The sequence below is a fragment of the Cariama cristata genome, unplaced genomic scaffold, assembly GCF_000690535.1.
Source record: "Cariama cristata isolate BGI_N322 unplaced genomic scaffold, ASM69053v1 scaffold4971, whole genome shotgun sequence".
NCBI classification, from domain to species: Eukaryota; Metazoa; Chordata; class Aves; order Cariamiformes; family Cariamidae; genus Cariama; species Cariama cristata.
Window position 1 is genome coordinate 4487 of NW_009597402.1, and position 25690 is coordinate 30176.

At 41.5% G+C, this 25690-nt stretch overlaps 1 protein-coding gene across 1 annotated transcript in view; it reads right to left on the reverse strand.

The window, feature by feature from the left end:
• Positions 1–25690, reverse strand: part of GSK3B (glycogen synthase kinase 3 beta) — a gene marked incomplete at its 5' end in the record, with an annotated part of 53255 nt that overhangs the window by 737 nt on the left and 26828 nt on the right. The window contains 2 exons of the mRNA XM_009708848.1: positions 6340–6438; positions 12474–12660. Coding sequence (XP_009707150.1) covers positions 6340–6438; positions 12474–12660 — 286 coding nt within the window. The remainder of the gene's footprint in view (positions 1–6339; positions 6439–12473; positions 12661–25690) is intronic.

Here is a 25690-nt window from a genome sequence, read left to right on the forward strand (position 1 = left end):
AAGGCAACTTCAAGGCCTGAGGGTTGCAGGCCAGCATGCAAACACCCAGCTGGGTTCTAGCGGATTTTGCAGGATGTAACATTGCCCACGTTACCTTCCAGTAACTCTAATTGCAAGACAAGGCCCGCTAACAGCATCAAGTGTCTGTGGCCACTACAAGATTTCACATTGGTGCTGAAGTTTCATAGTTAGGCCTTCTTGTAACAAAGCTGTCTTTTAATTGTGTGAATAAGCACAGACAATGAACGTGACAAGCCTGCTTCCCTGGCAGAAACAGCTTGTGTGTTAATGTGCAATTCGTGCAGTTGTTGCCTCAGAAAATGTCTTTCAAGTCTACTGCTTTATTCTGTGTTGCTCAACCAAAGTTGGATCTGCCACCCTCTAGACTGCTGAAGCAGATTAACATCAAGGCCTGAAGCCAGTAACAAGGTTTATGCAAGCATACTACGTTGTTAGAGGACTGGGTCTCTGCTGTAAGTGGTCTCCAACATCTTATCTTCTCTGGGAGGGGCAGTGCTCCACAGAAAGGTAAGTCACAGATCATGGGCACATGTCAAAATGCGTTCCAAGAAAAGACAAGGTTTGCAAAGAAATACCAATAGGAAATTCACTGTAACTGTGTTTTCACAGGCCACAGGCATCAAGTATTTTCTCCAAAAAAAAAGTTCTTAGTATTAGAAGAGTTGGTAGGGAAAAAAAAAATGCACTGAATTCAATCTGGAACCATCCTACGCAGTATCTAATTAGCACGGTCACAAAAAGGTAAGTGGATGAACAGTTAAAAGCATAAAATACTCAACACAATAAATACAGGATGGGAAAAAGATATTAAGTGAGGTTTTCTATGAGACTGTCATGCATTTTTCCTACTTAATTTAAGTAAGGTTAACTGCAAAGCTATCAATACTGCAACAGGAGAAAAAAAAAAAGACAGACTTAGTACAGAAGAGGGCAGACTGGGCAAACAGTACATTCGAAATGACACGGGGAAAAGGGTTCATAAAAAGAAAGAATAGATTTACTGACCTCAGACTGAAGGATAGTATGACTAGCATAAATAATAGACATGACAAAATACAACTGGTGGGCAGTGGGGTGCAGCAATACTTCTCCAGCCCAGAAGAGCTCGCAAGGCAAATACAGCCGGGCAATGCTCTACAGTCACCTGCTAACGAAACCCCTCTCCTCTCCTGTCACATTGACCTGACCATAGCTGGAAGTGCAGCCATGAGCAAAGGCAATGAAATGAATGAGTACAGAGATGGGCAGCACTTGCTGAGTGACAAATTAAGTAACACACACAGACAACAGCAACAAAACCAGGAAATCAAACAAACAGCAGCATCCAGGAATACAAGGGACAAATGGGAAGAGAGAACGATGCCTATTTGAAAAGAAAAAGCTGAGAGGAGCATGTGGGAAGAAAGGGAAATCCTCCTGTGGGTCGAGGATGCCAGACAGCTGCTCTGGGAGTTTCCCATTCCCTTTACTCTCACCCCAAATTAACTGCAATTCCTCCCTCACAAAGGAATGACCACCATGATAAAAAAAGCTCACGCAGCTAAAGCACCAAAGGCAGCACAAGGAGAGTACCAATGTTACTCGGAAAGCTAGCCCTACACATCAGAAATGCCCTCCTATGTGGAGAATTTCCCTGAAAAAGCAATTCTCAAATCCCACATGCATGCACACCAATGATGACCCACAGAAATCAAAACTGACCCAGCCAGACAGCTAATAGTTTCCACACTTTAAACTCTCACTGTTCTAGATTAATTCTCAGGTATGGATAAACTCCAGTTAACGCAACATCTGCCATGCCCGATGCAAGCAGTCCAGGTGGAGTCTGTACTGTTGGCAGAGGATTTCTCTGTATGTATGCAAAAAGTGCTTGTTCTTCATTTGTGAAATGTGCCTTTTGATCTCCTATTCCTGAAGACAACGAAGGCTGAAATTGTTATCATTACATGGTTACTGTGCAGAGATAAAGAAAAAAACGAGGAGGGGATGGAGCTACCTTGTGTAACATATGTAACATATGCTACTTTTCCATCATCACTCTAATGGGAGAGTTCCTGAGAAATATATATGCCACATGTTAAAAAGGAAATAAACCAGGTGACGCAGCCCAAGACCATTTACACAGGGCTTTTCACAACAATATATAGAAATCCACCCAGGCTGGGACAGAGTGCAGAGCCTGCTCAAGGCTGTCTGGCTTCAAACCTGCAAGAAAATACAGTATTTTGACATTCCAGCTTGTTCTTTGACTCTGTGTTGACAGGACATTTGGGAACAAAGAGAGGCTTGTTCTAGCATCTCTCTGCTGAAGTGCCAGAAAAAGAGCACAACTGGAGTATGAGGGTCTCTGGACGTTCACTTACTCCTCCTCACCATGAGGAATCAGTATTTGGGCATAAGAGAAGAAAATCTAGGTCTTCTACAATACTGCTAAAACATCTACTTTGCAAAGCAGTGGCCTGTGCCACCGTGGAAGCCCTGCTGGGGAGCAAAGCTAGAGGCTGACACGCACCTTTCTGGTACAGGTGAGATGAATGAATACAGAGCAGACTGTGGCTTGAGGTCAGGGTGGCCTCTTTGTCCTAAACTAGGTCCTAAACCACCTGACACCTCTGCCTGTACAGGCAAAGAAACCACATTAGCACTTAAGTTTCAGTCGCTTCCAAAAGTTCTTCCAAACAGAGGGCAAAAGTATCTCTCAACGTAAAGCACCTCCTCCGATTCAATTCTTCCCTCTGAGGAACCCCTCAGCTTTCTTGGATGGTACATGACACTCCTTAGAAACCTCCCAGAAAGGAAAGATGGGGCTACAGTTCAGAGAAAGACAGAGACACCAACTCAGTCTGAGAAAGCCCATTAGCACTAATGACAGCATTAGCTAGTTGGATTTGTAATGCTGACAGACTGTGCTGCTCATCTGCAAAGACAGAGAAACAAAACTACCACCAGCCTGGGGGTCATCACGGGACAGCTGAGTAGACAAGTGGAAGGAGGAGAAAAGCCTGGTTTTCCTATTGTGCCTGCCTATGGATGTAGAAATCCAGGGCTCAGGATCAAAACTGGCGAGCCTGAAATGTGCAAGTTTTACTCCTCTGTCTGTCATGCACTCATCCCTGTGCTGAGCTTGCAGAAGCCTGAGCAAATTGCTTGCCCCTCTTCTCCTGGTTAAGGAATTACAGTTTTCCAGAATTCCTTCAATGGGAATACCATAAATGCACTAAATCTTATTTTACAGAGCAGTGTTGTCTTTTTCAACTGCCACATACTGGCAGGTAAGACCAGCTCTGATCTGCTCTGCTGCTGAAAGTTCAGGCACACCATTGCATTTGGGATTACATGGGATCAACGCAGCGGGATGCCTAAGACGATGACCCCAGCATCCCTGCTGGCACAACTGCCCTGTAGATGGCAATTATACTCTTCCCAACTTAATGCTGACTAACAGAGAGGTAACTATTGCTGCTGGCTGATCCAGGAAGAAAAAGAGGTAGTCACACAAGCAGACAGGCGTTCAGCCTGGGCTGCACGCTCCCCTCTCAGATGCTGTGACTGCACAGCTATGAAATCCTCTTCCTCCAGCTAGATCAAGTCAGCATCCATATGAATAAAGCTGCACTGGCATTTTTAATCAATGGCCAGTATAATTCACAGAAAGCTAGCACATCATTTCAAGCAGGGGCCAATAACCCCCATCTTCCTTTTCCTCCACTTTGCTTTAGACATGTCACTAATGTCACAGAGAATTTCTCATAAATGTTTAGGTGAATTTATTAACACTGCTTCAGAAAGGCTTCATACTCCTACTGCAAAGCCAGTACACTGAATCCAGCTTTACTCCTCAAGACAAGAGGAAGTTTAAAACATACTTTTTTTAACAGTCAAAAATTACCTACAATAATTGCCCTGCATTTAAGATCACGATCCCAGGATTACTGTTGCATTGGGCTGTTGAAATCATCACTGTGAATCTATCAGTTAACAAAAATAACTTGTTTTAAAAATTACTCCTTTTGAATAACTTTTAAAAATGCAAATGTGTGTCATATTGGTTAGCACAAGGGCTAGTATTGCTGGCTTGATGAAACCTGCACTGTTAATGTGGTACGCTGAAAAGCCAATCTTTCCATCTCTTAACACTATACCACTCCTAAGTCTCCTGGCAAACACTACTTTGCTAGAGTTCAGACAAAAAGATCTCATTTTTCCAGTTATTCTCTAACTATGACCCTGCCTGGGCACATGACAAAAAGCAGTGCTCTACACCTTATCAAAAAGCTGAGATTCTGACAGAGCTGCATACCAACGTGAGTAACTGTGTGCAAGCAGGTAATGACAACCCACCTGGATTATCTACAGTGATGAACTAGTACACTGCATTTTAATGTATGTGCACATATGCCTCAAGCTCACGGAGTAGGCAACTACATTGGACGTTAACAGCACACAGTTTAACCTCAATATCAGTTCTGCTTGCTAGAGTCAGACACAAGTTACACGCTAACAATGTGAATTACAGTTACGCATAACTTCACCCTTTGAATTGGCTTGAGCGCTACATTTTGTTCATTATCACCACTCAAAAAAGTAATTTCCTGAACTTGAAATAAGTTCAAAAAAGAAGTTTTTTTGAACTATGAACTACGAAGAAGAGGTCCTATCCCAACTCAATGCACTGTTTGCAAACAGAAGGTTTAAAAATATTGACATCAACAAGGCAGGGTTGGTTTTTTTGTATACTTCACATTCAGGACACATTTAGGACTCAGCCTAATGCATTTTCCCCCCACATGAACTCTTGGAAAATGCTGGGTGAAAACCCCCGTAATTCCTCAAGACTTGCATCTTGGCAAAGAGAATTCCTTAAAAGACATGAAAGGGCCATTAAACATTATTTCTCAGAAGGGCTTAAAATAATTTTCCGTGTTTGTATTTTGTAGTTTTTCAATCACTTTTCCTACTTTATCTGGAGTTTTTTTCTCACTTGTTGTTGAGCAACAGATGCACATAAAAGGAAAACAGAGAACATGACTATTTGCAAAACACTGCCAAGTGTATGAAACAAACATACTAAATTTGAAAACAGTAACTTTACTTTCTCCTAAATTCCGAGCACATAAATTATACAGGCTCTTTTATCTACTGCTACTATGTTTTCAGAGAGAAGCCTCATCTTTCAAACCTGAGTGCATCTGTCCGTCCTGGAGTATGAAAATGCTTTCTATACAGCACTGGCTGGGCCAAGCACATCAGATATCAGGTAACTGTCCAACATATCAACCTGCAAATGCTTTCCTATATGTTTCAAGAATACCTTTTTAATTAGGGCTTCTCCTTATCAGCTATCTTAAACTGAGTAAGTGTCCTGCACCTCAAAAGGCGGTCACAGCCCTTGTCAAATGGGACTGACGTGGATGCAGGATATGTATGGAAGCACACCCACTTTGTAGCCTGCCTTTGGTTGCCCAAGCCCTGAGACAGCCGGCTGGTGTGCTGACTCAGGGCTGACTCAGAGGAAGATGCCATGTACTGAATCACCTCTGCCACATCCTGCAGCACCTGGGGTTTTCTTTAGGAGTCTCCCAACTGATATTACAGACTTTTAAGCTTTCACTGGAAACATAATACAATATGGAGTGGCTACAGGCCAACAGTGAGCTTTTAAAAGGTTTCTGACAGAAACTTGAGAGAATGCAAGAGAGGCAAAACAGAAATTCACTCAGTGTTGGCCAAAATCCAAAAGCATCTGCCTCGTGCCCGAAGACAACACAAGCAAAACCGGTAAGAAGCAACTGCAACTACTTAGATGAGGCAGTGAGCACGCTGACTGAACTCCCTAACTAAAGTGCTAATGCCTTTGGGGAAAAAATCCCCTCCATCTACACTCCAGAGAGGCCACATGTACTGAGCTAGCTGTCTCTTCTCTTCCTAGGCACCACAAACTCATGCTCCAAGTCAGTATAAATTTCAGACTGTCTGAGAGTTCAGAAATTAGGTGCAAACCAATCCACAAGGAGTGCTAAAAACAGGTGATAGTGATTTTTTTTTTTTTTTTTTAATAGTAGAAGTCTGAGTGAGAAGGATCAACAAACTAAATAGTTGAACTTAGAGTTTTAAGTGCCCTGGGTTAGCATTTGTGCTGGCGACCACAGCTAGCACATCCAAATGACCACCTACCAAGACCAAGTTTCAGGTGATGCTGGAATGAGCCCTTCCTCCCCACTGTGAGGGCTGAGGCAGCTTACAGGCCTCAGCAGAGGAAAGATGCCTGAGCAGGGGGAGAGAGGGTGGGGAGGGAGGCAGGCAGTTGCGTGTTCTCACCTGAGGCCGCTGTAGCATTTGTAGGGGTTGAAGCAGCTGCTTGGTTCCGGGCATGAGCAGGGATGAGGATCGAAGCCAGAGATGGGTTACTTGACAGTTCTGGAGGCAAGGTGGAAGAAACCATTAGTTCATTGTCAATGAAGAGTCCCGCATGCAGGTTCAGCTCCTTGCATTTCCCCCCCGTAACAGCAACCTTGGGTGGAATGCATGCCCTTACGGCCAAAGGTCGCGTTACGTTTTCTTCTTTGCCAACCAGCGAGAGGAAACCACAGCGATACTCGGCAAGGCAGTCTCCAGAGCAAGACTGTCAAAACTACAAGTAGTAGCGCAAGGGAATTATTTCCTAGAGACAGACAGTGGCTTGGGAGCTAGCAAAGAACCAGCCAAGCCTGTTCCTTATCAACAGCCTGATAACACTGTTTCCTCCTGAGCACTGGAAGGATTCCCTTCACAAACCTGCTTGCAATCAGTCCCAAAGAGAAGGCTGATAGCAGTGCTGCTGCTTTGGGCTCTGGTTCAGCAAGCAAGCAGCTGCAACAGTTGCTCCAAGAGCTTCAGGGATTCAGTTCTTTAGCCCACTCAAGCATCACTTTCGCAAGGACCCAAGAACCCAAGGCCAATCTCTCACAGCAGTCTCCTTGAGCGAGGCCAGGAAGAGGTGACATCTCCTTTAAAAGCACAGGGAAAGGGAATCGGTCTGCTGGGCAATTTAAATGGACAACAAAATGATGCAACCATTCTTTCTGAAGATATTAACCAAGGAAAAAATAGTCATGTCTTTTAGGCTCCAAATCTAATATAGCTTCAATATGTATCAGAATGAGAAACAGGCATCTTACATCCACAACCGTGGGAGGATTAAGGGCAACACATTGCCAACAAATGACAACCTTCTGGCACCCTTTCAAGGGAATCTAGTGCCTCACAGAAGGTGGGACTAAGCCGAGACAAGACAGGTCCTGTTTGTTTCAGAAACAGGAGTGACTGGCTGTCTCTTGAGAAAGCAACATCCAGTGAAAAGGATGTGAACAGTCACCTCACAGAAGGAGACTGATGACTTTTGGAGCTCCAGGAGGTCATCTGAAGGAGAAATGAGAATAGACAGCTTTTTATATAAGACCTCCAGATAGCAAGGGCTGCACAGAAACCCATCCAAATCACACCATGGGTTCAGTAAGAGGGTTTTTGTACAGAGTCTTAAAATTATTTGGGCTCATTTTTAAGAGCGTATTGCTTTTCTTTAACGCAAGCTTTAAACTTAGGGCCTAAAGGGATCAGAAATCTACTTGGTGATTTTTTTTTCCCTCCATTAAGTTACGTTAAGTTTCTTTACTGCTGGGAGGGCAAGATGTAGAAGACTCTCAGCTGCTTACAAGCGTCTTACTACTAAACATTTTGAGACTGCGTTTCAGCACTTAGGAACACAAGCTCCAGTCTAGAACCAAACAGAAGTTGTTAAATTACCTGCAACCCATCCAGTCTATCCTGTAATACTCCATGGAGGTCTAAGCAGACCTAGCTAGTCCTTCTAGAGAGCCTCAATATTCAGAGCATTTGTAGAAATACTAATCCTCAAATTCATGTGGGAATAATTCAGATTTAATATATTCATAATATTATTCAGAGTTCATAACTCTCCATTTTAAAATGGAAAACTGAAGAAACATGAATCCTCAACGTGTCAAAGCTGAATACCAGTGACAAATCTATACTTTAATACTATCTTGGGTATTAGCTGCTCCGTGCTAGAAAATGTTGCTCCTTTAGTATTTTTTCCAAATCTATTTCTCAAATCTGTTATTACTGGGAATCTGCTGTTCACCTCGCTCTTTTGAAAGTTTCCATCACCCCCACGTTATTTTCTGTTCATCACTGGCAGCAATATGGGGCTGTGATCCAACCGAAAGCAGAGCTAAACCATCAAGGAAACCAAATGACATTTGCTACCTTCTGGTGCTAAGCAGTGCCTCGAGGATGCAGCTATAGACTGCCTGCATCGCTGTAGCCAAAGAACCAGCTGATCTCACAGAACAACACCCTTGCAAAGGCACTTTGACCCCATTCTCATTCCTCCCATATGTTCCTCTAATGCTGTCAGAACCCCTCCTTTCACAGCACCAATTACGGCAGGTATACTGTTTTTTGTCGTTTTTAAGGCAAGTGCAACCATTTCTCTGAAGCTACCTTAAAGAACTTGCACAGAAACTAGAAGACTGATCTTGTTCCCTTCTTCTCAAACCCCATATTTCCTTTCTTGGTATGAAGTTTCTTAAATTCAGCATGCTCTGAATGTCCTGATGCTTCACTTAGAGGTGCAGGTCAATTCAGACAAGAAATAACCCAAGTAAATTGAAATATCTTGGCTGAAGTTTAATAGCAGTTTTGCTTGAGGACTTGTTTGAATTTTTGTTCTACTCTATTTTTGTAGCTATCCCATCTGTAAGGATGAAACATGTCAATACTGAGGAAAAAGCTTGGCCTGTGGTATCTGCAGTCTACGAAGTATTGAGAACCTCTGTTCTCAGTGATTTCCAACACAGTTATTTGGACAAACTGTTGAACTGTAGTCTATCTAAATCAAACTTGCAATACAAGGTTGGGTTAATTACAACCAATACTGCTGCATGAAGGTATTGTGATCAAGGCAATCCAGACAAAGTTTTCAATACCGTGATGTGAACAGAAGAGCTATCCCAATTCATTTATGAGACCCAATTCCCATTCACATCAGCTGGGAGAACACCTTTGGCTTTCTCATCAAGTCATGCCACTTGCAGCCAGTTTACATCTCCAATAGGAAGCAAAAAAAAAAGGAATGAAAATGTCCAGTTTTACTAGAATATCAGATCATCTTCATTCCCCAAACACAAGAAAAATGCTTGGCTTTGGGAAACAGTGCAGTGCTTTTTTTCAGTATCATTAGATTTGCTATTTCAACACCCCCAGAATCCTCTGGAAAAATTAGTCTTGTATCATGTTTGCTTTGTCACAGTAACAAACTTTCCATGTAACTGAAGTTATTCCACCAGTTTCTCCTCAACCTAGAAGAGTTCTGGAAGCAGCACAAGTTTCATCATTTTCCTTTCTTCCCCCCTCCACATGCCCTGAGCAGAAATAATCTGGCTAAAAAAAAAACCCTAGATGGCACTCTGTCATGGTTTAACTAATGGTCAGACTACAGATTTCCGGTCACACTGAAACAGTTTGGTTAGAAATGAAGAGGGTTTTACATATATCTATATCTAGAGATATATTTAAAAAAAAATAAAATTTTTTTAAAGGTCACAAGCCAGGCTCATTTTAAAAACAAACAAACAGCAAAACACAGAAGCCCCACACCAGCAAAAAAAGTAATTTGTCATCGAGAAGCGTGATAACCATTCCTACGTGCTGAATCACAGAAGAATTTTACAGTCTTTAATGGCCAACATGGAGCAACAGTAACATTTGTGACCCAGCACAATCACTGACACATTACAAGAAGTTTAGGAAATGGTAGTCATTTCACAGATCGTTTGAAAATTCAGCTTCTAAGAGAAAAAATGCTCTCTGTGCTTTCTGTCTTGCAGGTCTAACAGCCACTGAATTGCAGCTCCGTAGCTAGTGGACATACCTCCTTGGCCAAAATAATTTTTTCAAACCCCAACTACAGTATAACATTTATTTAAATATTAAGAGAAACTTACAGGCAAGATATTAAGAATGACCAAAGCTCTCTCCAGCAGATCTCATCTCTACAATAAGGTAAGCACCTACATGCTGCATAACTACTGCTGGCAGCCAAAGACCATGATCTTGATCTCCCATATACTCTCACTGCTTTTTTTCTAGACTATCTGAGCAGCATCAGTGCCCAGATCAGATGTGGTATAACACTTAGGTTCCTTCTGAAAAACAATCCAATGCATTAATGGTCAGATTGATGTTATTTCTAACAGTTTTGCCTTCAAGCCTCCTGCAGCTACCTCCTACTCCACGGGTTTCAGGCAACTGGATATAGCCAAATAAAACACTTCGAAAACTTAATATCGTCTGTTGAAAATGAATGCCATTCAAAACAAAAGGATGTCTTTCATTACTTTTTAAATTACTGCAGGTGACTCAACATGAGTCGTCATCTGATTTCCAACAACCTGATCTATTCCCCAGTTGGGATTTCTGCTCTGGACTAGCCAATTTGACAGGACTTTGCACAGTCTGGCTAAAGAGTGAGGACTGCACAGTGGTCACAGGAGGGGCAAAAGCTTCTTGTGTATCTTGAGGTCATCAGGATGGCTGCTACACAAGACTCGCTGCTGCACAGTTATTAGTTACAAAGGTCTTAAAATTCACTGTGCTAAGCAATGTATTTATTTATTTTAAAATACTCTGGTTGTTTTACTGAGTTTGGCTGGTCACCTGCAACAGAGCTTATCTGGAAATGCATTAATGACCAGCCTCTGTCCTGCCTTCCCTTTTTAGATGGTAAAACTGGCACCTGCTGATGACAGAAACCTGCTTTTTTGAATCTTAAGGAAATTGCTCCACTGGAACTGATTTCTCTTGCCATTCCCATGAGTCACTGTGCAAGGGGAGAGCACATCAGCTCGTTAGGATGGCAAAAGAGGAACTTTAAATTTGCTTGACCATTAGGGTAGCTTACCCAGCTGTTTCCACACTGGCTGAGGGGAAACCAGGGACACATTCCCAACAGAAACTTTTTTTTTCCCCTAAGCATTTTTAAAAAGACTGACTACAGAGCTTTCCAACCCTTTTTAAAATCCTTGTTTTCATGTAGTAGATAGGCCCAATCTTAACATCATTAAGAAACAATTAATAAGAAATACTTTCAAAAAGAACAGGGGTGAAGCTGTACTAAGATACTGGGGGTCAAAATTCTCTTAGCTACTGAAGATGGCCTCGAGTGGGAAGAAAAGGCAATTCGTGAGTACTGTAACAAGGACCGACCTGTAACATAACTACTAAATTCATAACAACAGATGCAGAAATTAGCACACAGAACAGTGACCTGGAAGCACAAGATATTTTCTTGAACATTTTAAGGTGTTCATGCTTCAGAAATGTTTTAGTATATTTGATACATTTACCTTCTGCAAGGCAGCCACTCAAAGCAAGTTAAATGTTTACTTCCAGGCAGCTTAAATACTACTTTGTACAGACACAAAGCTTTTTGGCTCTCTCATTTTTTTATTTTTTCTTTTTGTAAAATAAAAGGCCTCCACATGTTGAAGAAGAGGGCTCTGTTTCACATTTTGGCAGATGGGCACTACAAGCACTAAAGAGTTTGAAAAATTGCATTGATCCTAACTGAAGCAAAAGATGTTTTAGACTTTCAACAGAAAATGCACACAGATCTATTCTTGCTCAAAGGATGAGAATTGGCAGCTAATAACTTAAAAAATAAGTGCTCCAAAATTAATTACTACCATGTTTGTACGCCACACTTCTCAAATTCTCTGTCTTGGCAGGCAAAACTGTTCGGGGGGGGTATCAGTTTTACATTTCTGACTTCTATGAAAAAAAAAATGAATAGTTTTAAAATTTGATACCAGTCTTGCTTCAAATAAAGTTAGTTGTCTGTCATTTTTACAGTTTCTAAATGACTGAGTCAATGTAATGCTAGATGAACTGTACAGGGCACAAAATCTGGACACTAGAGCCTCTGTATTTATCTCTCACCCAGAACCAAAAAGGGCAGCAACACTACAAACCTTCCTGCCAAACCTAATATGCATTACTCCTTGCTATGGCGTTTCAGGTATGAAGGACCAGGATCATCTCCAAACAATAATCTAATCTGCACGGTCCACTGACTGTGATATTTCACATAAAACCATCAGCTAGGTTGTAGACACTGAACTGCAAACGTAAGCCTTCTTGATGCAATCCAATGCTAACAACCCTCAGTACCCTGCATGAAATTTGAATCTAAATCACCAGGCAACTGAAAATCCCGTAATCCACTTCAAGTCCTTTTCCTCTCTTTTGGAAATGGACAGCTGGTTACACAACCGCTTAATAACCTTATCCTGCTCGGAGATTTTTACTGTTGAGGAAGTGACATCTGCATTACAACGAACATTCATCCCAGTGCTTCTTCCTAAAGAAGAGATCCTTCAACGCTCACTGGCTACCTTGAGTGGTGAAATTGAAGAGTGCAGGTTTCTCTCGCCCATTTGGTAACTTGACATTTGGGTCCCGTAGTTCGTCGAAGAAAGAATGCGCACAGGCCTCCAGGGGAGTCAGGCGGGCAGTGGGGGTGTACTCCAACAGACGGCTACATAGCGCAATTGCTTCTGGGGGAGTGCGGGGCCGGAAGACCTAAAAAAAAAAAACAAAACCAAGCAAGGAGAAACAGGTTGTCTGGGTATGTTTCATTTCTTTGCTGACCAGAAGCAAGTCAGAGCAATTAAACCTCTCATTGCCCAACAAGCTGGAACAAGCTTGCGGTTTGTGCTAATCAAAGTCCTCCAGTAAGTATGGGAAAATCCAGTTCCTGGGTTGAGAAAGGGTTAATTGCAACATCTTGCTCTAGAGTGAAGGTGCAATGCCAGCAAGAGACTTCATGAGAGCGCACTCAGAAAAACAACTTTAAGAATGAAGGGGTAACTCATTCAAAAATCATGATAAACACACACAGGTGCTACCAGCCATGCATATGGAGTGGAGTGAAGGTGGGGAGGAGTGTTCAAATGAGCAGGATTCACTGAATGTAAAAATTGAATAAGGCCTTGCTAAGGTTTTGGGGTTGTTGTTTTTTTTTTTGGCTAGTGAATGAAGTCTTGCTAACATGGACTTCTGCAGGTAGGCAGGTCAGATTGTTGCTATGGAGGCTGCTGTTCAACTTTGGAGAACAACACTGAAAGCACGTGTGGTGTGCAGGAAATATCTAGCTCTAATTTGCAAGTTACTCCTTTCATGACCTTATTCTGGTAGTCATTCTCACAAGTTTATTGGGATAATTCCTGCACATTTGGTATTTGTAAGGACAGCTGAAAATTGCGTCAAGAGAACCAACTACTTTAACAGATTTTTACCTTGAGTGACTACAAAAAGGACTTCTTCACTGCAGCTTTGTTTTAAACCTCTAAGAACGGTTCTACCCACCACTAATCACGCCCCCATCCTCTTTTCTCATTGTATCAAGAGCAAAATGTGAGTTAACTATGTAACGTGACCTGGACAGCCTCCTCAAGCACTTCTCTCTCACTATATTGCAGGTGATATGCAGGCTGGGCAAAAGGGAGTAGGGTGGGTGCAAGTGTTAAGTTTTGAAGCCAGCATTTCTGGTAGAAGTTGAGCTAATCCAAAATGCTTTTGCACCAGTGCAAGTGAACCCAAGCCACACAGCACCAAGGAGCAAAAAAATAAAAAAAAAAAATAAAAAAAAATCAAAAAATCAGTGCATGACATGCTAATTAATCACAGATGAGGAACTTGCACAGGCACTCCTTAAGTAGGTTTTAAACCAAAGGCATATATGCTCTCTTGAATGAGAGTCAAACACAAATGCTAAGTTCTCTGCAGACTGAAATTTTATCCCCTTGGTGCCCAGCTGGCTCAGGAGCACGCGGGTTTGTTGCAGTGCGTGCTGTACTAACTTACTTGTGTGGCAAGGAATCCTGACTCAGGGAGTCAAAGAGCCAGTTACCAAAAAAATGCAGAATTTATTTCTACTACCAGGTTGCTGCAAAACAAACCAAAAAAGTTTTTGCACGAGGCCTATAATGACAAAAAGAGAGGCTTTAGCTTAACACTGCTGGCAGAGAACTTCTGCTGACCACTGTGCCATGAATGTACGGTCGTGTGGAGGGCCAGCAGAAGCTGCTTTGCGCCCGCTGCCTGCAGAGCTCGGGTTGCTGTCCCCAGTGCACAGTGGATGCAAGTATCACTCCCTAGTCATGGCCTGACCAGAACAAAATGCAGGACTGTCTCCAATTAAAAAAAAAAAAAAGGTGCTTTTTTTTTGTTTAACCCTACAGTAAGTAACACAAATGAGCATGTCCGGAGGTAATCTACAGAAGTGAAGTCACTTGGTATTTAACATGAGGTAAAACTACTGAGGTCTCCTTCATGCACCTTCACACTGAGGTTTTAACAGACTTGATCTACCACAGATTGAAACTGAAGTACTTCACTCTTAGCTGTGTTCTTCCCTCAGGACAGCTCACATATCAGCTACTATACAGGTCTTAAAAAGAAAAAAAAAAATAATTTTTTTCCTTAAGGCAAAGATGACAAGCCCTTATCTTGAGCAAATTAGTAGGCAGTCAGTCATAAATCTGCCATCTGTAAAAGGAGTACTCGGTTGTCCACTCTTAAACTCCTCATTTTCAAGTCAGTGAAACCCTAACATCTGTTTCCTAAACCCTGTTGAGAACTGCTCAGCCTGCCTTTGGATCTGAAATTAGTCACTTGGGGTAGGCAGTTCCTGAAGTCTGCCCTAACTGCTTCAAATCAGGGATGGAAGGGGGAAAAAAAAATTAAAATATTTAGAAGGCCTCACATGGCTTCCCCCTGCAACAAGTGGTGACTAACACATGAAGTGAGTTACAGGTCTGTGCTCAACTCTTCTTTATCACCTTGTATTAGAACATTCGCCTGGCTGCTGCCTCAAGGATGCAGTTTTGAACTCAAAGATTCCACTTCTAGCATTTCTCTCCTTTTTTTCAAGGCTAGGCCTAATAATTTGAAAAAATGTTTAAGTACATACCCGTACTCCTGAGGTGAAATGTCCTGTTCCTGACGAGTCCTAAAGATGATAATGCAGTGAAATAATCCAAACAGGGGGAGTCAATCCAAAAGAGAATAGTCCAGCAAGGAAAAATATAGCCAATATTATAAGAAATCCATGGTGTGGGGGACATAGAAAATGTTTATACAATTAGAAACTTTAAACATCAGACTCCATAGCAGCAAGTCCAACTTCACCACAGTGTATGTCAAAAAAATCGATTGTGCAATGGTGAGGCATAGTACAGAAACATTTCTATTTTAAATTTATGTTCCAATGCCAGTGCATTTACTAAAAAAATAAAAAAAATTGAAATCAAAACTCTAACTTGAACTAAAAGGGTAATTGAAATTCCCATCATAAAGAATTTTCAGTCCTCGGTCCTGGATATAAACGTCCACAGACAATGGGGCCAGATTAGTTGGTCCCCAAAGGTGCATCCCACTTGTAAATCTGTCCCAGAGACACAATGTAAACTTTTGGGTGGTTTTGGTTTTTTCCAGAAAAACCAAACCCCTAGCAATTGATAATTTGTGCTGAAGAGAAAGTAAAAATCCGAGATCTGTACTTTGAATTTGGATGCTTTTAATTTGCGTGAGCTATGAGTGCTTCAGGCCGCCGCGGATTATTCTCCATTTTGGATTGACTTCCCCCGCCACTGGATTTTGTTTGCTGGCGTTATCTCTTTAGGATTCTTCAGGAACTGGACGTACCACCTCAGGAGTGCGGGTATGGACTGAATTTCTCTCTATTGCGGGTTTATTTCCCCTCATACCCATCGCACCTGTTACTTAAGAAATTTTTTTTCCCCTCAATTTGTTCCCTCCCGCCTCCCTTTTAAATAATGCCCTACAAAATAAAAGCAAAACCCTCTGCGGTCTTTTAGCTCTTCCCATTCAACACAGTTCCACCGGGAAAGCTGCCCAATTCGCCCACCGAGAACTACACAAGCAGCTGTCGCCCACAGCAATGGGTACGCCAGCGCTTCCATGCCACGGGGAGCCGATGCCAAGGCAATGCCAGGCTGGCGCTCTGTGGTGGGAAGGGATGGGAGGACGGACAGACAGTGGGACTTGTGAGCCGTGAAGCCCCTCACGCATATGGCTCAGCAGGAGTTTAAGGTCTCTGTAGTTCTCAGTGAGGGAATTGATTTAGTAAATAATCCGCGGATTATTTTTAGTCTGCGGACTAAAATTTAGTGCACGGACTAAAATCCGGCCCATCGGAGCAAAGTCTGTCTCAATCTAAAATACATTTGGGTGAAAGCAAAAGAAAAAAAATAAAAAAGAAAGAAAAAAGGAGAAAGGAAAGAAAAAAAAGGAAAAAAGCTAAGTGCACAAAGGAAAGTGTTTGGGCAGACTAACATTTAGTATGCAGACTAATTATGGCCGGGCAAAAGGCACAGCAAGTCCACAAACAAAAAACAAAAATAAAACACTGACAGGAACTTTTAAAGCAATCAAATACTACCCCACCGGCGCAGCAATTCATTTTTCTAAAATGAAACAAGACCTTGCGTAAGGCAATTTGTCCACAGGAGGGACCGAAGGCCCAAGATTTCATTTTAAAAAATGAACCTGTTTTGGAGATAAACAAATGCAAAAAAAAGGCTTTACATACAATATTCTTCAAGTAAAATTTGCACTTGCATAACTCAAAACCTCTTGTTTCTGCAAAGCAAATGAATTCCAGGCTGAGACCCAGGTCATTGTGGTTTTTTGGTTTTGCTTTTTTTTTTTTTTTTTTTGGATGAGTTACAAAAATCTCTGAATGATCATGTCAAATGGAAATGCCGACTCATCCAAAGCCACAGTTTTTGGTGCTCTTGTGTTTGTCCTCCCCAATTCAGATCCCAATAAATCTATACCTGCACCAAAAAGCTGAGGGACCAGTACAAGTTCTTTGTTCAGGCATGCTGGTGATGCTCAAATACCGACAGACCGTAACACCTAGACAACAAGGCCAGATACACTCCTCTCTTTTTAAGTTACATTGCTATCAATGCAATTATTTTTTTTTTTCCACTCCCCCTTCATTTTTCTGGAGCTACCACCTTCTTTAACATTTCAAAATCGGTTGCCAGGCTTAAATGCTCCTGATGCACTACGCAGCTTTCATCCCCAAGCGACTTCAATTTAGACAAAGCCTTTGTGCACTAGCAGAGCAGTCACATTTTATCTTACTAATTTGAAATAGTTCCTACCAGCGTAACAGAGCTCACGCCCCTTCTGATTTTTTTTTTTTTTTAATGCATGGAGAGACAAAAGAAAAAGGATGGAAGCACAGGGTTTCCCTATTTCACTTCACTCGCATCAGCATTCAGCTCTCAAATAAAACCACATGGGGCAAGAGCTAAGTATTGTTTTAACAGAATGGTTGCTCTGACTTTCAGTTCATTGACATTCTTCAAACAGACTTTCCATGCACAACACGGAGCTCTGTCGTCTTGGTCTAATTAAGCCCCAAAGCCAAAGCTTCACAATGTTACACCAAGGTGCTCTTCTAGCCAGTATGTATTAAAAGACATGATTTCATGCCATCAACCCCTATGCGTTCTGCATGCAGATTGTGAATACTGCTCACATGCTCCCTAAGAGAGCAGAGGCCTATGAAAATGACATCTGTTGCTAATGCATCAAGTTTGTGACACCACAGTTAAAACTTTCCTCACCAGCTTCAGAGACTCATATGCTTTGCCAAGAACCACCCACACCACCGATTCAGGCTGACAGTCTGTGCACATCTCCTTTCGGTTTGTAAGCACATTTTTGATGGCACATGAACATTAGGTAAGAGAGAAAGCTCCTCCCTTCAACCAAAAAGCTTGTACTGTTTACAAGCAAAGTTGTCAGAAGCAGGACATGACCCTCAAATCAGCTTTTTAAAAATGCAATCACACAATACCACCACCATGACTTTACAACATGAAGCGGTATTTTGATCACGCAAGTTTAACGTAATAAGGCTTATGATAAACATGACACTTTCATAAATACAAAAGGAGAGGGAAGAGACACATGCAAGACAGCAATGTATGCACTGAGCTCTACCTGACACAAAGAAACCCAAAGATGCATCTGAAGCGGCACCCTTGGGACCAGTCGTGTTCCAAGGGCCTGAGAATTTCAGAATGGCATTTCTGAAATACACCATTTGGCTATTTTGAAGTGCCTAAAACTCACATGACATAAATGAAGGTTAAAAAAAGTCCACAAAAGAGGCACTGGTGTTGGGAGTTCTTTCAAAAAGTATAAAAGCCCCCCAACTTCCTTCTGTGATTAAATCCCCCTACATTTTTTCTAAAAAGCACCTCAGAAATAGTAAATGCCTTATTAGTCAAGAATCCCTGTCAGATGGCACTTACATGGACAGGGGAAAATGAAATAAAGACAGAAGGGTTAAGTGGCTTACAAATGAGCCAACAGAGAACTGGGAACAGGACCAGGAACCTGTCTCCAAAGCTACTTCTTGTTGAGACCACACACTTGTTACTGGGCTCCTTCTATTGAGGACCCGTAGGAGACAGAACAAGCTAGCGTTTATTACCCAGTGCATGTGCTCTGCTTCTATCAAGCTCTAAAGGAAAGCAACAAAGCTAAGTAGAACAAAACGGCTCCCCTCCTCACTGAGAACCCCCAAAAATATACACCTCTGGAAGCTCTCTCAGCCTCAATGGGACAGCTGCTATGAGCAGTCTAGACAGATGTGTTGCAATGGGAAGGCTAAACAGATGGTACATTGGAGAAGACATGTTAAACTTAGCATTTGATTTCCGTAGTTACACCGATGCAAATCATGTGTTAATGTTACATTAGTGTTCACTCATTTATTGTTAAGCGCTACTTTCTTTACTGCATACAAATTGGGCACAGGCAGGGTAATTTACCACCCAGCAAACCTGGCTTCTTTTCTCATGCTTTAGATGGAGATAAGAGATTTACACTGTCAAAAATCATTGCTCCTACAAAAGGAGTCAGGAAACATGAACTTGCCAGAAAAACTTGGGGTTTTTTCTTTTAAGTTAGTCTCCAGCAGAGCTGTTTTCGCTCTTTGCTTGGAAAGTCATTAACACACTAAGTGAAAAACAGAATTGTACTCTTCAGAAAGAGGTCAGGGCACGGTTTCACAACAGGCACAAATCACCTCCAGTTCATGCTCGAAAAGACAGCTCTGCTCTTCTCTGGGCCACGCAGCTCTGCCCTCTTCCCTTGTACCAACGCTTGCAGTCAATGATCAGCCAGGTAAGAAAGGTGATCTAATTCTTGAACATTCACATTATTCAAGAGGTTTTTGCTACTACACAAACAACAATGCAGAAGGGACGCATCAGGAGTATGCAGGTGGGAGGTGGAGAACTGACCCCACTCCATAATGAACCTATGCCAATTATGAAACCTCACCCAAAGAAATATCTCATCTCCACTGTACCTTTGGTAGCTCTACAAAAGACCAGACCCCAATCTCAGAAAGAAGAGTGTGCATTTTCAGCTTTAATTCAAATGCAAGTCCGCTTACAAGGTTTCTGACAAAAGAATTTTCACTTTCTTTTGTCATCAGTTATAATTAGAAGTGACAAAACGAGCTGTCTATTTATCCATTTTACTGTTTGGTATTCTTCCTCAAACCTACAGTATGAACAGTCACTTTGGAAGCATTACAAGCAAAACAATCTGCTTAAAAACCAGACAAGAACCAGGAAAGCAGGAGTAGGACAGGATGAAGACGCGAAACTGATTTTGGAGGGTGGAAAAACATGCTCATGAGAGAGACCAGACACTTTATGTCCCAATCCCAGAGTGTGGAGAAGACGACAGGACTGCCAGCTACAAGCACAGAAAAATTCAACATTCAAGGTAAAGAGATTAGTATGGTAAAACATATACAAAGAACACACACACAGACCATAGACTAAAATATTTGCCAAGTATTTATAATATCAGCAGAAATTATTTCATAAAACAGGGAGAAATATGGATCCTAAAGTCAATATCCAAAGCTACTCTATAATACAATCAACTGTGGTTCTGCACAACTTCAGCTGCAGCCAGGAACAGTGAATTGCTTTGGAAAAGTGCCAGAAGGGATGACTAGAGCCTGAAGTTTCATCTTAGACAGTTTTCCTCTGTTATAATAATTTGGCTTGAAGAGACAGATAGAAGAGTGCTCTGAATAGTATAAATGACCAAAAAAAAGGAAGGAAGCACTTACAAAGTTGGGAGGGACCCTGCCCTAACCTGCTGCAGCTTTATTGAGATGGCAAAGTGCTGCAGAGAAAAGTCCTTGTGTATTCATCCACAAGAGTGCACTGCAGAAAGGCAGAGATGCTCAAAACCAATCTAGGCATGACAGTTTTTCTCTTTCTTCCACTGTTAAACAAATGACTCCTGTCTTTTTCCATCTCAACACTGACTTGGAAATTATTATTCAGACACCAGCTAGCTATAGATTTGGCAACGGTGAATGAAGCCGTTCGTTCAAGTACACTCAAACTTATCTCACCAACTGTATATTTAAAAAGTGCTTGAATGTGTGAACAATCTTGCAGGTACCTTCAGAACAGGAGAAACAAAGGCCACTAAACTAAAGCACACTGAAGAGAGGCACTGTCCATTTTAAAGAGCTACCTGCAGTGGAAACTGCTTCCACGTCTATACAGTGGAGACAAGGCAGAGGTTATGATTTGACTAAAGAAAACAGTCTTTGCCAATGTAACCTCTGCCATCACAAACCATGGGCATGCTTGTAGCGCAGCAGATAAGTCAGTTCATTATACTGGCAAACATGTGAAGGTATCCTTGGGTGGAGGGAAAAAAACCCAAACAACTCATCTCCCCCATGCAGAAGGGCCTAAACTACGTAATTGTATTACATTTACTACAATCTTACTCAAATGAGATCCTTTACTAGCTGGATGAAGGGGAAAGGCAGGCCATCACTGACAGACATTTTTCATATTTCTGGAAATAATCACAGCACTGTCCTTGTTTTTCATAACCCAAAGGATTTGACATCTGAAGGTAGCATCTGAGTAATGCTAGGATAAAGGCCAGATGTAATGGGGCCATGGTAAGCAACGCTGATCTAACACAAGCTTATGAAGCATATGTTTAGACCTTTCATCAGCCACTCCACTGCCCCCACCCCCACCCCAAAAGGGCAGAAAGCTTCAGAGAAAGCTAATCGCCAAAGCTGAAGTTCAAGAGCCCTGTGATCTCAGATTTTCTTCTTGGCTTTCCAGTCACACAGTTATATAGATGAAACTTAGTCAGAAGAAGAAAAATAAGTATAAAGATGAGTAGCAGAGATCAGACTGCACTTCAAGAAGAAAGAAGGTTCAAGGAGTTGAGGTGGTTCAAAGACACAGAAGGAAAGCTCTGACCTGGTAAAAACAACAGCAGCAAAACCTCCAGAAAGGGTAGTAACTTTTATTCAATAAGCTGATACAGCTGGAAAAAATGGACGGGTTTTCTGACCCAAGATAAACTTGAAGACATAATTGTGTGTCTAAAAGTCTATCCATTTTTTCTGACTGTATCAGTCAGTCAAAAGATACTCCCATCCCTACAAGATCTTGCTTCTCTTATAACTTAATGCTACTTACTCGCAGACCGAGGCAGACAAGCAGTAGGGTGCACCTCCATGAATACAATGTTCTATACTATGTGAAAACAAAGGGAGGTCTGGATGACAAGAACAGCTATGTTACTAAATCAAACACTGGTATTCTGAAGCGGATCACCCCCAAAAGAACCAAAATGTCCCAGATTCCTTCTTTTGGGGCTCAGGTGCCAGAGGAGAAGAGAGACGTTTTGGAAGAACTGTTTGAAAGATTCTTGGAAAGTTTAGATTCTCCTTTCTTTTGCCAGCCAGGGACACATTGAACTCCCATTATCATCTGCATCATGCACGTAACTGGTATAAAAACACGCATGTGCTTGGGCAACACAGAACTACATTGGAGAGAAGAGAGGCCTCTGTACATTTTATAACAAGAGATTCCAGCTGTGAGAATCATTCACCTATGTAGTTTTTAAGAGAGGACAAAGTCTGTGAAGCAAAGTTTTTATTTCAGCGCTGGGTGCACGGGAGATCACTGCTGTGATCCTCCTGCATGCACACCGGTTGGTCTCACTTCTACATACTTATTTAGGACAGTCATTCATATTCATGCCATTTCTCGGAAGTCTTATACATATTCAAATGATTTCCTCAAAGTTATTTACATCTATGCCCTCCCACTTGCATCTGCGCACTGTTGTCTGGTGGTCGTCTTTGAGGGTCGTGGGGTGAAGGCTCAAAGTCTTCCTCTTGGTTGAACTCTTGACCTCCTTATTCCTGTGCCTGCACTCTATGCTCCAGCTACATAACAAAACTGCAAGTTGGCAGGTAATCTTCTCCTTCTTCCATATAAGGGCAGGAAGGTGACAACCAAGCTAAGCTACGTGGTATCAGCTAACGAAGCATGAACCTATACCAGAATACACATTTCCCTGTCTCCGTCCCCATACTTGGGTCCTGGGAAACCTACATTCTTTCTGACCGCCTACGTGCTATGGCTTAAGCAAAACTACGTTATTATTTACCACACAGCTCTTAAGTTACAAAAGTACTTCAATTTCAAATTGTCAACAGATTGAAAAAACAGTCTGAACAGTTTGCACTGTAAACTCGCATTATTGCTGCAGCACAGAAAAGTACTTTTTAGAGTGTTAGCTTGACTTCTCTCCTAATCTATGAAGACAGACCCTTGTTAATTTGAGATCTCTTTCTTCGTACTATTACTTCACACTGAATATCAATACTGTATTCAGATGATACCAATTCATTTCTGCTGAAAAGTCTAAGATACATCTATGAAGGTAGACTTCAAATTTCCATAAAACTTGTGCTCGACATTCCAATTTAAGCCTGAAACTGCATGAATCTGAGAAACGATATTCCTTCATGGACTCATCCCTATTCAGTCTCAAACAATTTCTCTGGTCCTTTAAAAAACCCAGAACATATTTCATTCTGCTATAGCATCAGCATTATTCTTCACCTAGTAGGTAACACCAAATGTAGCAAATTATACCACCACAGCAATACCAAGTAGGAAAATAGTGTACCTATGCTTGCCAGAAATACCTAGAGAGCAGACCAGAACCAGGTACATCTGCACCACAGAATTTCAGATGCAATCTATAGGTACTACAGCTTCCAAAGAAAAGTCTTAATTGCCATCTACACACACTTTTGCAGACCAAGAAAGCTCCCTGAAAACAAGAGTGAACCATGGTCCTTACTTTTGTATAGATTATTGGTCTGGATACAACCAGTTCCAGACTGCATAGAAGAGGTTAAACACCTAGACAGTAGCTAAACATGCACCTGGGCATCTCCACTGCAAGAAATTATCTCCAAGTAGGGCCTACAAAACCCTCAACTTTGAAAAATACCCCTGGTTGTATTAAACACCACAGAGCAACAAGGAGAATGCCCTTGCATTAAATAACTTATAGCAAGGAGTGACTATATTCTCAGTAATCTTCTCTCAAACATGCTGAAAACTAGCTGCCTAGAAGTTCTACCACACAAAACCCCCTTAACTTATGTCTGCTGCATCTTCTGGTCATAACTAGTCCACTGAAATAACAACCTTCTACCTACCGTAATCTTCAGTAATTCTTTAGCTTAGTTGGCAAAGGTTTGCACTTTTGAAGCTGAAACTTAAAGTTCAAGTCCTGCTGGCAACTACTTGTAGCACTCTAGTCACACACATAGTTATAACAAAACCAAAAGATTTGCACTTTCACTTCTTCAGTCATTCCTTTTCTGCTCTTTAGACAGCTAGAGTTCTGAAGTGCTGCTTCTCCCAAACTTTGCAGTTCTAAGATACAGAAGGTCCAAAAGGATGCACATGCCCACTGACATGCCATCAGATATTATACCAATGCAGCTGGGTAAGCTAGACTAATTCTACATAATATTACCACTTAGATCTTTCACGGCTCAACATGCCCAAAATGTTTAAAGGAAAGGATCTTTAGAAGTAATACATTGCAGAGGATGAGCATCATTACCAACACCATGCTGGATAATCCATTTTGTTAATTTAGCATTTGTATAACAAGAAAAGTACAGATCTCATAAATGAAGTACCATGTAACTCAATTGTAATAAACTGGTTTAAATGTTATTCTACATGCAGCTGATGTCAGGAAGAGTTGTGTGCAGAACGACTCGAGAATGAGAAGCTATGTTGCAATGACAGCTCTCCAAAACTAATTGTGCCCTAATGGAGAATGCAGATTTGATCTTCTGGCAAGCTCCTCTCAATTCTTTGTAATTGACTTAGTTTCACTTGTGATCCTTTAGAACGACCAAAAAGCTATTCATATAAAGAGGGGGGAGTCTTTTTTTCTTGAAGCTTTCATTTGCCAAAAGATCTCTGTTGTGGTCTCACAGACCATCAAGCACATGCAGATGATTCTTACGACTATTCAGGCAGATGATGAGTTGCATAGCTAGCTTAAATGCTTAACTCCATGTTCTACGTTACACCTCTGCACTCCTCCTCCACTGCATATTAATTTAACCCTCCCTAATCCAAACACCTTCACTGCAGGAATTCAGATGCGACTCTAATATTCAGTGCTATAGTATAAGGCTTTTGGACTTACTGTTGTGACTTTTACCATGATGCAATTCAAAACTGAAGAGATCACTCCCAGGGATTTCATTTAACCTAATTTTTTCCCGTTAACATAAGGTATTAAAAAGCCTCACTGGATTTACTGACCTCTCATACTATTACAAATCACTTAACTAAAACACAGAAAGAAACTCTGATATGGAAATGCAAGCCAGGGATTAGAGGAAAAGGAGAATTCAAGTGGTACATAACTCATTGAAGAATCTATCACAAAAGTAGTGACTTGCACTACCCAGCCTGCAAAGTACCCATCATGCACATGGCCTGCTATCAATTAGCTCTAATTAGTTAACCCAGAGTTTCTACCACCACAGTCATTTGCCCCAAAAGAGTCTGTCCTGGATATGTGCTCAGCTAGGAATGCAACCCTTCCATCCATACACACTACTTTCTTAGCAGAAGGAAACCTGAGCTGTTAAGATACGATGAGAATATACTGCAACTATATCAGACATTTCTCAAGTAGCAAAAAGAAAACGTTAACTACCCAGGCTTCAATTGCTTAAGACTCAATATTTAACTTATTTCACATCCAAGAGGCTAATTAAATGATTGTTACCCTGTCCCAAGTCAAATATTCATCATTGCTTGATATGTGGAAGACAGCTTAATTGTGTGGCAATGTAGTTGTTTCAATGCTAGCAGTTTCCTCTTTGATCATGAAGTTTATAATATTGTCTGCATGTACTGCGTAAGTGTCTCCTTGTGAAAGCTAGATAAGGAGTCTTAAGAAATAACCCCAAGAAAAAACAATCCCCTCAACAGCACACCTATAGGAGTACAAATACAATAACATCTATGAGAGAACCAATGAAGAAAGTGACTGTCAGCCCTCATCACATTATGTAACAGCATCACAAAAGTGTCACACGTATCACTGGAACACTTTCTCATTTGTAGGTGAATTGTGCATATCAATTTAT